Source organism: Sinocyclocheilus grahami, unplaced genomic scaffold (genome assembly GCF_001515645.1).
Source record: "Sinocyclocheilus grahami isolate Dianchi unplaced genomic scaffold, SAMN03320097.WGS_v1.1 scaffold423.1, whole genome shotgun sequence".
Lineage (NCBI taxonomy): Eukaryota > Metazoa > Chordata > Actinopteri > Cypriniformes > Cyprinidae > Sinocyclocheilus > Sinocyclocheilus grahami.
In genome coordinates, this window is record NW_015505602.1 from 299,534 (window position 1) to 312,001 (window position 12,468).

The 12,468-nt window shown below is 37.5% G+C and overlaps 1 protein-coding gene and 1 pseudogene across 8 annotated transcripts in view; one reads left to right on the forward strand and one right to left on the reverse strand.

Annotated features, from left to right (window-relative positions):
* LOC107551423 (ankyrin repeat domain-containing protein 26-like) overlaps positions 1 to 7,985 on the reverse strand; it is a 44,763-nt gene extending 36,778 nt beyond the window's left edge. For 4 of the 8 annotated variants that reach the window (XM_016233016.1, XM_016233017.1, XM_016233015.1 and 1 more), the window contains exons 1-11: positions 7,770 to 7,984; positions 6,956 to 7,246; positions 4,850 to 4,964; positions 4,592 to 4,765; positions 4,198 to 4,304; positions 3,397 to 3,534; positions 2,954 to 3,111; positions 2,774 to 2,806; positions 1,648 to 1,684; positions 1,482 to 1,554; positions 1,355 to 1,412 (exon numbers count right to left, since the gene is read on the reverse strand). In XM_016233016.1, the coding sequence (XP_016088502.1) occupies positions 1,355 to 1,412; positions 1,482 to 1,554; positions 1,648 to 1,684; positions 2,774 to 2,806; positions 2,954 to 3,111; positions 3,397 to 3,534; positions 4,198 to 4,304; positions 4,592 to 4,765; positions 4,850 to 4,964; positions 6,956 to 7,152 (1,090 nt within the window). In that variant the 5' untranslated portion in view covers positions 7,153 to 7,246; positions 7,770 to 7,984. Of the gene's footprint in view, positions 1 to 1,354; positions 1,413 to 1,481; positions 1,555 to 1,647; positions 1,685 to 2,773; positions 2,807 to 2,953; positions 3,112 to 3,396; positions 3,535 to 4,197; positions 4,305 to 4,591; positions 4,766 to 4,849; positions 4,965 to 6,955; positions 7,247 to 7,769 lie in introns of all 8 variants that reach the window. The other 4 variants (XR_001604767.1, XM_016233019.1, XM_016233014.1 and 1 more) reach the window with 3 other exon arrangements.
* The window catches only part of LOC107551391 (inner centromere protein-like), a 37,383-nt pseudogene that overhangs the window by 7,343 nt on the left and 17,572 nt on the right, over positions 1 to 12,468 (forward strand).

The window sequence follows — 12,468 nt, forward strand, 5'->3', positions numbered from 1 at the left end:
GACGGGGGGGAGACGAATTGTTAAATAAAGTTTTTTTTTTTTTTTTTTTGCACACAAAAAGTATTCTCATAGCTTCGTACAATTATGGTTGAACCCCTGATGTCACATGGGTTATTTTACAGATCTCCTTGCTACGTTTCTGGACTTGGGAACATTTCAGTTGTATTGCTGTCTATGCAGGGTCAGACAGCTCTCAGATTCCATCAAAAATATCTTAAAGGTAACATAGCATAAAAAATCAGACTTTTCCAGATTTTAAGTGCTATAATCAGGTCCCCAGTGCATCTACCAACCAAGGAAACGTGAAAAAGATTAACCCAGTAACTTTGTTTTGGTAAGCCTTTTTCTGCAAGCCTCTGAAAAAACGAGCGCGTCTGATTTCGCTCCCTTGGTGACGTTGCAAAGGGATCTCATTATAATATTACCGCCCCTTAATCTGTAAGTTTACACCCACAGCGCTGTTATTGTGTTTTCGCAAGCGACAACGGTGTACTAGTTCTAATGCCATGGCGAAAGTTTGAGCAAAACATCCTAACTGTTCTGTCTTTGGCTGCACAGACGAGCACAGAACACTGTTTAGAGTCCCAGCCTCAGTGGAGACAAGAGAGCAGTGGATTTATTGATTTAGTTAATGTATATTGCTGCTGCGCCACAGATCTAAAATAAACACGTGATTTATTTCCCAGCTGTTTACCTTCACAGACATAACCGACTGTTTTTGTAACTCGTGTGTTTTTAACGTAAACTTGCGTGTGAATGAGAACTTAGATTAGTACTCACATGCTGTGACAGCCGCTTTCTGTCCGTGTGCTTTGGATGTGTACTCTCAGAAAACCGTATTATCAGAAGTTTAAACTCATATGGTTTAAAACGCATGATTTCAGCGCGATAAACACGATAATCAGAACCAAAACAGATGTTTTTAGCAGGTACGAGCTGTAATGGCGCAGCCCTATTCTGGAAAAGGGGGCAGGGAGCAGCAGCTCATTTGCATTTAAAGAGACAGGCACGAAAAACAGCGTGTTTCTGCTTCCACTCAAAATAGGCATTTTCAAAATGATATAATAAATGATCTGTGGGGTATTTTGAGCTGAAACTTCACAGACACATTCTGGGGACACCAGAGACTTATATTACATATTGTAAAAAGGGGCATAATTTAATTTGTGTTCCGAAGATGAACGAAGGCCTTACGGGTTTGAAACGACATGAGGGTGAGTAATTAATGACAGAATTTTCATTTTTGGGTGAACTAACACTTTAAAAGGGACTTTGCTACAGGGTAGGGGTTTCAAATTACAACACAACCAAAATTCTTACAGACTTCACAAAAACATTTAAATTTAAAACTTACCTTCTACATTTTCCCTTTTTGAAGAGCTTATGAGTTTCTTCAAGTTTACTTTTTGTGTCTGTAAAAAAGTGTTGTACTGTATTACAAATCAATTTTATATGTGCTATTCAGAACTGCTTAAAAATACCTTTGGGCTCAAATCTAACTCGTCGTCATCATCTGATGAAGGCCAGGAATCAGCAGCACCACTTTTTGATGCCCTGCAAATGAACACAATTTCGTGCTAGATAAAATGATAATTTGTAACTGCTTTTATCACCCATTTGTTTTTTGACATATCAATGCCATCTTACCTGCTAATGGAGTCTGTGTGAGAATTGTCTTCTGTATCTGAGGAAAGAAATATAAAGGATTATCTGCGCTTAAAACAAGATAGAGCATAGCCAAGAAATAATCCATTGCTAATACAAACATTTTCTTGCCATATAGTTAACTAGAAATCTAAAGACCCGTTCCCAATTGGGCTGAATATTAATTTGTGGTCAAACGATGCATTCCAACAGACCTATTCATTTTTTTTCTAATTTGTTTGACAGAATGGGTTAAGACCAATAAGCATTTGGGTCAAGTATCTAAAACCGATTACACATTTTACATAGATGCTGAGAAAAAAGCAGTTTGACCGCAAACATTTTCTGTTAAAGTGGGACCATGTTTAATGTATATCCCCACAACATCTGTATAGCTATTACAGTACACTTCTATTATAGCATATATTTCTATATCACAGCATTAAAGAGTAAGCGAAAATAGTCTTAAAAATACATTGAAGTACATTACATAAGTAAAACATTAATTTTACATTAAATGGAGTGAAATCGACATTGTCTGCTGAGCTGTAGGCCCTTTTTTGCTTTAAATGGTTCAAGACTGGATTTTTTTCACCTAGTCTCATTTATTAACTTCATTCTTGGTGCGAGTAGGTCTTTAATCTAGCATGTAAGCATACAACGCACAAAAAAGAACAGCAAGAGACACCATGGTTTACCATTCAGCAACACTAAATGATCTCACATTACTCTTAATATTGTGTCTTAAAGCAATAGTTCACCCAAAAATGAAAATTTGCTTAAAATTTACTCCCCCTCAGGCCATCCAAGATGTAGATGAGTTTGTTTCCTCATCAGAACAGATTTAGAGAAAATAATGTGGTGTTTTTATCAGCTGTTTGGACTCTCATTCTGACGGCACCCATTCACTGCAGGGGATTCATTGCTGAGCAAGTGATGTAATCTTAAATTTCTTCAGATCTGTTCTGATGAAGAACAAACTCATCTAGGCCTATATCTTGGATGGCCTGAGGATGAGTACATTTTCAGAAAATTCTAATTTTTGGGTGAACTATTCCTTTAATCTCTGAAATGGCAAAGAATAATGTGTCTGATCTACAGCACATTGGTTGGCACACATTGGCAATACCTTTCCCTGCTCCTGCGGAGCTGCTTCCTGCTGCTACAACAGATGAGTGTGGAGTAACAGTGGGGAAACAGAACCGAATCAAAACACTGCAGTCAACACTGCAGCAATACTGACACACACATACAAATGACACTGAAATCCTTCAATTATGCAAATCAAGTTAAACACAATTAGACTCACCATCTTTATCCAGAGCTGGTCCTCCCAAAGCCAAACCGGCCCCAATACCACCGGGGCTGCCGAGCATGGACGTCCGTTTCTTTTTGCTGGCAGTGAAATGGGAAGGTGACTGAAGGGATCTTCTCTTCGTCCCATGCTCGATAATCAGATGTGAACATCTGGAACAGAACGATTATTGATATGAGCTCCTACAGGCAAACACTTCAAACAAAGCTTTCTGTTTTCACAACATCTGCAGTTCATTTCCATTAATGAAACATTGCCAATGTGAAAATATCGCTATCAGCATTTCAAATGTTCCTAACTTTCAATGCTTTAAAATAAGTAATTGCAACACAATTTGCCAACATTCATTGTGAAACTAACATACAAACAAAGTAAGGACTATTTAAAATCAAATGGTGAGTTTGAAATATAAGCAGGCAAAAGAAGAAAGTCCTTACGCGTGGTGTCCATTCATGACTGCATAATCATCAGAAGACCATCCCTTATCATCTTTCACTGTGATGTCGGCATCGTACTGCAGAAGCAAACGCACCATGCTGATTTGTCCGTTGCACGCAGCTATCATCAACGCAGACCTTAACAATGACAGACAGAATGTGAATCAATGTTGTTATCGTTAACTAAGAAAATACTAGAAGACATTTATGTACATAATAATATAAATTTTACTTCAGTTAGTTGCGAAGACAACATTTTTAATTTCCATTTTGTTTTAAGTACTTAATGAAATATTAATAAAAACTATACAAACCAATATAATAAATGTTCTATAAAAAATAAAGCAAAAAAACAATATAACAATAACAAAATTTAAAAATGACTCAAAATGGCTAAAAACTAAAACTGAAATAAAAATATATAAAAACCTAATAATTTTTTTTTTTTTAAACAACAATACAACAATGACAACAAAATAACAAACTAATAAAAATAACTAAAATGCACAATAAATTACTCAAATGACAATAAAAAACTAAATTAAATCAATTTCAAAATATTAATAATGATTTCTTTGGCTTACAAATCAATTGTTGTTTATTTATCCATTTGTTTATCAGTCCTATTATTCCTGTTTATTTATTAAGTTTGTTGAAAAGAAAATTAATAGAGCACAATTTCATAGCATTTCTCCGTTATATCTTCCTAAACGCACACTAGAACAATACCTAACAATACCAAGATGACTACAGAACTTTCACTTTTGGATTAACTAATCCATTAAAGTGCGTCTTTCTAACCGTTGCTCCTGATTCTTGACATTAACATCCGCTCCCTCTTTCAGTAAAAGCTCAGTCATGTCTGCATGGTTTTCCATCACAGCCAGCATCAGTGGAGTGGTGCCATCCTGTCAATCAAACCACAACAAAACAAGATTGGACTGCATTAACTATCTTACCTTTCAATGTGCAAGACAATCGCTTTTGTATTTATAAGTGCATCCTTCTAGCTCAACCAATGGTATGAGTAAGCACTTTAGTGTATATTATGCAGTACTCACTAAGTAGAAAGTTAGTAGTCCATTATTTCTGCAATTTGGCACTGCAGAAATTAAACACTTCATCTTAATGTATCAGACAGCCGCTGTGTGTGGTTAATACTGTGATAATCTGAAGTCGGACAGTATAATTTCACCTTGTTCTGTGCGTTGATGTTGGCTGAGTGCTCCAGGAGCTGCAGCACCACAGGAAGGGAGGGGATACGGGCGGCCAGGTGCAGTGCCGTGTTTCCACTGATGTCCACCAGGTTGGGGTCAGCCTCATGTTCCAGGAGCAAAGAGATGGAGCGGTCTTGTTCACACTGAACCGCCTACCAGACATGCATAACAACAAAGACATACCAGTCAGCAAGTATTTATATGTATATGATTTCACAAGAACAAACTGAATGTACCTTCATTAAGGCGGAGCGGTTCTGATTGTCGCATAAGTTCAGCTTCACTTTGCTCTCCACTAAGAACTGAACCACATCTGTGTGTTCGCAGGCACAAGCGATGTGCAGTGCAGTCCTGCGGGTCCAATCACAGAGGATAAATTAGAGCATTACTGAAGATACAAACAGTTTAAAACAACAGCAAATACATTTTGGTGTTGTTTTGTTTTTTAAAGAAACCAATACTTTTATTCAGCAAGGTAAAGACATTTATAGTGTTACAAAAGATTTCTATTTCAAATAAATGCTGTTCTTTTGAACTTCCTATTCATCAAAAAATCCTGAAAAAAGTATCATGGTTTCCACAAAAATATGCAAGCAGCACAGCTGTTACATTGATAATAATAAGAAATGTTTTTGAGCAGCAAATCAGCATATTATATTGCGGATTCGAGTCTCGTACCGGCAGGGATTGTAGGTGGGAGGAGTGAAAGTACAGTTCTCTCTTCCACCTTCAATACCACGAGCAAGGCACCGAACCCCCAACTGCTCCCCGGGCGCCGCAGCATAAATGGCTGCCCACTGCTCCAGGTGTGTGTTCACGGTGTGTGTGTGTGTGCACTTAGGATGGGTTAAATGCAGAGCACTAATTCCGAGTATGGGTAACCATACTTGGCCACATGTCACGTCACTTTCGTCACTTTTTCACTTTCATATTAGAATGATCTCTGAAGGATCATGTGACACTAAAGACTGGAGTAATGATGCTGAAAATTCAACTTTGATCACAGGAATAAATTAAATTTTTAAATATATTAAAATAGAAAACAGATATTTTAAATTGTAATAACATTTCATAATATAACTGTTTTTGGTTGGTGAGCAGAAGAGACTTCTTTCAAAAACATATATTAACATAAACATAAAACAAAATATTACAGACCCCAAACTTTTAAACAGTAGTGTATGAATGTTTCTTCTGAAAACACGGTGAAATAAATCTTGGGATTTAAGCTGCCAGGACTGCAAATATGATTATGCATCAACAAATGCTACCATTAAATGATTCTTCATGCATCATAATGTGAACAAGAAATCAAAATGGGCCACTTTTACACTATTAATAGTATTCCTGTGGCTCAGTGGTAGAGCACTGCATTAGCAGCGCAAAAGGTCGTGGGTTCAATTCCCAGGGAACACACATACTGGTAAAAAATGTATAGCCTGAATGCACTGTAAGTCGCTTTGGATAAAAGCGTCTGATAAATGCATAAATTAATTAAATTAATAATAATTTTTGTATTTTTAGGTTATTCCAAAGAAACATGTTGTTAACCAAACACCTATTTAGGCATTGATTTAGCAAACTGGCGTTAGGGCTAGCTGTATTTTAGAACAAAACACCCATTTTTTTTTTACAATCCCATCAATTCTCACATTTTCATGTTGAACATGGAAATAGTTATTTTATAGATGTATTAATTCCAGCTTGTTGAAAATTTTGATTTTGTAAAGAAAAAATATTTTAATGAAAAATTACTTTTACTTAAAACTGATACAAAAATTAAAATAGGTTAATTCTTTGTAGTGGAGCCAATTAAAAATCTAAAACAAATTCAGACCAAATTCATATTGCACACTTTTGTTTTGCAAACAATAATAATAATTTTAAAGACCATTAAAGGTGTTCAAATATGATGTTGCTAAAAAGAACATTATTTTGTGTATTTGGTGTAATGAAATGTGTTTATGCGGTTTAAGGTTCAAAAAAACATTATTTTCCACATACTGTAGATTATTGTTTCTCCTCTATGCCCATTTCTAACAAATATAAAAAAGTATTTGCTAAAAAATAAATATAGCTCATTCTTTTGTAGTTGGGAAAATGACAATTTTAGCAGGGGAAGGTAAAAAAGCAATACAACTACTGGCCAGAAGGAGAAGTCTGACAGTGACAACTGGAGCTGCATTGCAGAAACTTTTTATCTTAAGTCTAAGGTTAAGATCTAACAAGGTTCAATCTGGCAAGTGGCAAGTTCAATCTTACATGTGAAAATCGCTGTCGGTGGTAAGATTCCGTATTTTCATTTTGCTTTGTCCACTACAAACAAGTTCATCAACAGTTACCTGTTTTCCTTATCCAGCTGGTTTAAATCATTCTTTTTGGCCAGCTGTCTGAGTTTGACCACATCTCCGCTGAACGCAGCCTTGTGGACCTTCCCGAGGTCTTTCTCCTTCACATCATAGCTGGCCGACAGCACGCTCCCCGTCTCGGAGGGGCTGGGGGAGCCCTTCTTCTTCTTGAAGTTGAATATTTTCTTCATGCTCTGTGACGGCACATCTCCAGCGGATTGTCCTTTACCTGAGCTTCAGGTTCTGATCACCTTGCATGTCTCGTCCATCCTCTAAAAATAAATCCTGCAAAGAGGATTAGAGTTATTTAATAATGACAGAAGCACAGGTCAGTCTGTCGTGTGCACGTTTAGTTTGCTGTGCTTATAAAACTTATGTTTGATCATGATTTATCCCAATAGACTGCACAGAGTTTATTACAAACCCCATATAAAAAGATACTGTGGTGAAAAACCATGGTACGGTGGCAGTATCAGATGGTAATATCATGGTATTTTATTCAAATAGCCTGATGTTTACAATGTACTCCAAGATACTTTAAAAACACCATGGCATTGTTTAAAAACCATGGTAAATCATTAGTTTTTATATTGAATAAGCTATAAACCAGTTAACTATACAATATATTGTATTATAATCAAATGCGACAAACAAAGCACATATAAACACAGTTGTTTAAAGAAAAAATTCATATATGTATATTGTTTAGAAAAGCTTATAATCTCAGTGATCAGATCACCTCATCGTGTTAATCTGCTAAATTAACAATGATAGTCAACCAAGCCACCTGGCGAGTTTACAAACTCACCTACATTGTCGTTTCAGTATGGGGCGTCTATTAGTTGTATTTTAAACGAAAAATAAAACACGAAAAGATTACAAATGATGCTCGTTATCGCGTAAGACACATCGGGTCTGCTCAAGCCGTTTACGACGCTAGCAAGCTAGCTGCTTCTGTTTCCATGGTAACAGTGTGAAGCTCGTATTTAATCCCAATAATTCATTCAAATTTGTTTGTACTACATACAAAGCGGTTGGGAAATTTCGAGAACTCTTATAAATACATTTTAAACCGTCAAGATGGTCTAGTTTTCTGTTTAATAAAAATGAACGAGCCTAATATCAAAGCACGGACCTCGTTACGTTTCGCTCTGTTTTCACACGGAATGTCGAACACGCCAACGTCACGGTGGAGGCGGGGACTTCGCCGCTCTCTTCCTGCATTGGACGGTTTGAATCAATGACAGGCATGCGTATCATCCAATGAGAGCACAGCTCGAAATGTTCTTGATTGTGATTGGCCAAATTCGCGTTGACAGACAGCAGTATTGTCTAATCGCATACACGGATTATATGGTCCCGCCCAGAATCGGCGGTTCGTAGCTCATTATTTGTCAGAGCAGAATTTTAAACTATTTAAACCGTTTTGAGCGGGTGGCAGAAAAACAAGCGACAGAGCCGAGGAAGACACAAAGTAGTTTGTAATGTCAAATTAGCATCTAATGTTTATTTACAAAATAGAAGCCAGGTTTATAACTTTGGATCATCAAGTCTTTGTTTTTGCGGTGCTATCGTGCATACAGGCTAAAGAGGTAGTTGCCGTTTTAAAATGTAATGTTACTATGCTGCTGATTAGCTTAGCTAGGTTGGCTAAGGATTCGTAATAAGGTCAGAAATAAACTCGCATGTTATTTTGAGTAAGTGTAATATTCGTATGTCATAAATGTAATATCTATTGGTTCATCTGCAACTGTGTTTGGACTGAGATCGGAATAAAGGTTTCATGTATAAAAGCCAAATTAGATTAAATGTGTTTATACGTGACTGAAGAAAACCGTGAGGAAAAAATGCGCTTGAAAGTTTGTCAGTCATAAATAGTTGGTACGCAGTAATCTAACTGCATCAAGTCGGTGAAGTGATTTCTATTGTCTTGGAAAAACGCCGTCTAAATTCTCGATGTCTTTGTTGTAAGATGACCGATGTAAAAATAAAGCGATTTCCAGTGCTAGATCTGGATGCCAGTGAAATGCATGTGTGTATATAAACGAGTGTGGGTCTTTTGCTCTTTGTGGTCAAGTTTGCCACGAAAAAGCAAATGCATGATTTTCCATTTTCCCTGAAACGCCTTGTGTATCTAAACGAGTGTGTTTTCAAAATGACAGCTTGAGAATAGTGCCCAGTGGAGTCCTAAAGTAAAGTTTGTGAGCATTTGCATGCAAATTGATTTTATCCCCCAAAATGCCACTGTTTTACACTTCACAGATTGGCTTTATTCGTCCAAAACCAAGACCTTTCATTGTGTATTTCCAGGGGCCACCATGAGTTCCTTGCCGGAGACCACGCGCTCCCTCATGGAGGTTTTTAATGGGAAACTGCAGGATTTTACAGATGAAATTGCCAATGTCCACATGGTGTGGCTGGAGGAGATCCAGCAGGAAGCTTATCGCATGTTTTCCAGGTGAGAGACACTGTAAATGTGAGGTGGAGGATGTGATACACTTCACACTGTTATATTCTGTCACTAGTTGCTTGTCACTTTGTGTATATGTGAGAATCTCTGTTACTTTTCAGGTTATTATCCTCTAACATGTTCTGTCTGCCAAAAGCCTTTATCCATGAAGAATGTTTTATTAGATTGTGCTGGTTTTAACCTTGAGAACTTTTATTTTTTTATTATTCAGTTAAGTCTTTAAGCGCTTTATTTTTTTTAATTTTTTTTAAGTGATGTGACATGTGGCCAAGTATGGTGACCCCATACTCGGAATTAGTGCTCTGCATTTATCCCATCCAAAGTGCACACACACAGCAGTGAACACACACACCGTGAACACACACACGGAGCAGTGGGCAACCATTTATGCTGCGGCGCCCGGGGAGCAGTTGGGGGTTCGGGGCCTTGCTCAAGGGCACCCCAGTTGTGGTATTGAAGGTGGGAGAGAGTGCTGTACATTCACTCCCCCCACCGACAACCCCTGCAGGTAGGAGACTCGAACCCACAACCTTTGGGTTACGAGTCCGACTCCCTAACCATTAGGCCGTGACTTTTTTTTTTAACAAAGTTAAGCCAAATACAGTTTGAGTTTTCATCGAAAAAATTTTTGTAAATGCCTGATAATTCGGCAATAAATATTTCTTGCCATAAAAATAGCCGCAGAACCTGGCATGGCGTTAAACGCAAACTATTCAGGTTATTAGACATGCTCATAAAAAAACATGTTTTGTTGTGCTGCAGTGACTTCAGCACCGAGCCAGAACTCATGCCAAAGACTCCGTCACAGAAAAAGACAAACCGCAGGAAGCGAGTGTCGATGGAGCTCAATGAGTCTCGCAGCAAAAGACGGTAAGGGTTTTAAGTCTTTGTTAACTTGCTTGGTACAGAAACATTTTACAGGTCTACAGCAACATCTGTTGATATTCATGTTTTATTAGACTGAGTTATGTTTTGTTTAGTTTTCTGCAATCTTGATGGTTTTTGACAGGTATCCTGTGCTCCTGTAGGGTGTTTTGTTTTATTAATTTATTTAAAAAATCTTCCTGATAAATTGTCATTTTAAACCACTATAGGTTTCCTGTGTCTGTTTGTAGTGCTGCACAATTTGGACCAAAATTGTGATTTATTAAATATCAATTTGACTATAAAAATAAAAACTATGTATTTATGTACACTGAACAAAATTATAAACGCAACACTTTTGTTTTTGCCCCCATTTGTCATGAGCTGAACTCAAAAATCTAAGACTTTTTCTATGTACACACAAGGCCTATTTCTCTCAAATATTGTTCACAAATCGGTGTTAGTGAGCACTTCTCCTTTGCTGAGATAATCCATCCACCTCACAGGTGTGGCATATCAAGATGCTGATTAGACAGCATGATTATTGCACAAGTGTGCCTTAGGCTGGCCACAATAAAAGGCCACTCTAAAATGTGCAGTTTTACTGTATTGGGGGGGGGTCCGAAAACCAGTCAGTATCTGGTGTGACCACCATTTGCCTCACGCAGTGCAACACATCTCCTTCGCATAGAGTTGATCAGGTTGTTGGTTGTGGCCTGTGGAAAGTTGGTCCACTCCTCTTCAATGGCTGTGCGAAGTTGCTGGATATTGGCAGGAACTGGAACACGCTGTCGTATACGAATATGGGGTGCTGTGTGTACATTAATGAGGAAAAAAATAACAAATGATTTTAGCAAATGGCTGCAATATAACAAAGAGTGAAAAATTTAAGGGGGTCTGAATACTTTCCGTACCCACTTCTTTTGAATACTTTCCGTACCCCAGGGCCTAAAACGAACTTTTTGCCACACCTGCCAATGGCCGGTGACATGATCAAATATACCGGCCAAAAGTTTACTTTTTTATTTATTTTATTTTATTTGTATTTTTTTTTTACCGGCTATGAAACACTCTTAGCAAAAACAGGCAGTTATTACTACTACAATGACTAAATATATTTACAATATTTTTAATTTGTCCTGCTGGTGCATTTTCCCTATTAATTATAGCTATTCAACATTTCAGTATAATTGAAAGCCATTATTTTTTTAAATTTTAATAGGCTCTGAAATATATAAAAACTTTTAATTTAAGTGACTTTAAAACAATCTTCACATAAAATATTATATATGCATAAACCATACACATTAATCTTTATTCAAGCTATAAAAGTTAATCAGCGACTAGAACAGTCCAAGGATTTCTTTTTCTTTTGTTCTTTGATTTACATCAACTGACAGACTTCAGCAGGTTTCACTTTAAAATCAGCGCTGTCTCTTTAAAACCTGATGCATATGACGTGGATCTGACATCCGATTTTCTCCCAACTCTTTACGGTCATTTAAAGGGGTCATATGATGCTTTTTTTTAAGGATCATTATTTAGTGTATTTGGTGTAACAGAATATGTTGACATGCTTTAATGTTCAAAAAACACTTTTTTTCAAATACTGTACATTATTGTAGATCCTCTATGCCCCGCCTCTCTCAAACGCTTCGTTTTCTACAAAGCCCCTCCTTCCAACAAGCACAGTCTGCTCTGAATGGCCAGCTGACCCAGTGCATTGTGATTGGCCGAACACCACAAGCACTCGTCGGAAATGTAAACGCCCAAAATAAAAAACGCCTGTCTTTCAAAATAAATGTAAAGACGGAGCCCGAAAGGGGAACAGAGTCGCGTGACAGACACAGTGATGAAGCTGGTATGTGTTTGCAGTACACAACACTCCAAAGAGAAAGGAAAACTTGAAATCGCATCATATGACCCCTTTAAGACTTTATAACTCAAGACCACGTTTACAAGGTAACTCACCATAACCGTGCATTTTGTTGACATAATTGTGTTTTCTCGTCCGTTGAAGCGCTACTGGTGAGTTGTCTGAAGCAGCTCAAGGTATGTGTACAGCCGAACACGCAGCCTTTCAAACTATACTTCACTGCACCGTTTAAGCGGCATAACCCCAGTGTCGCCGCATTCTCGGGTTATGAAGAATAAAGAAGGGAAAAGTTAATCT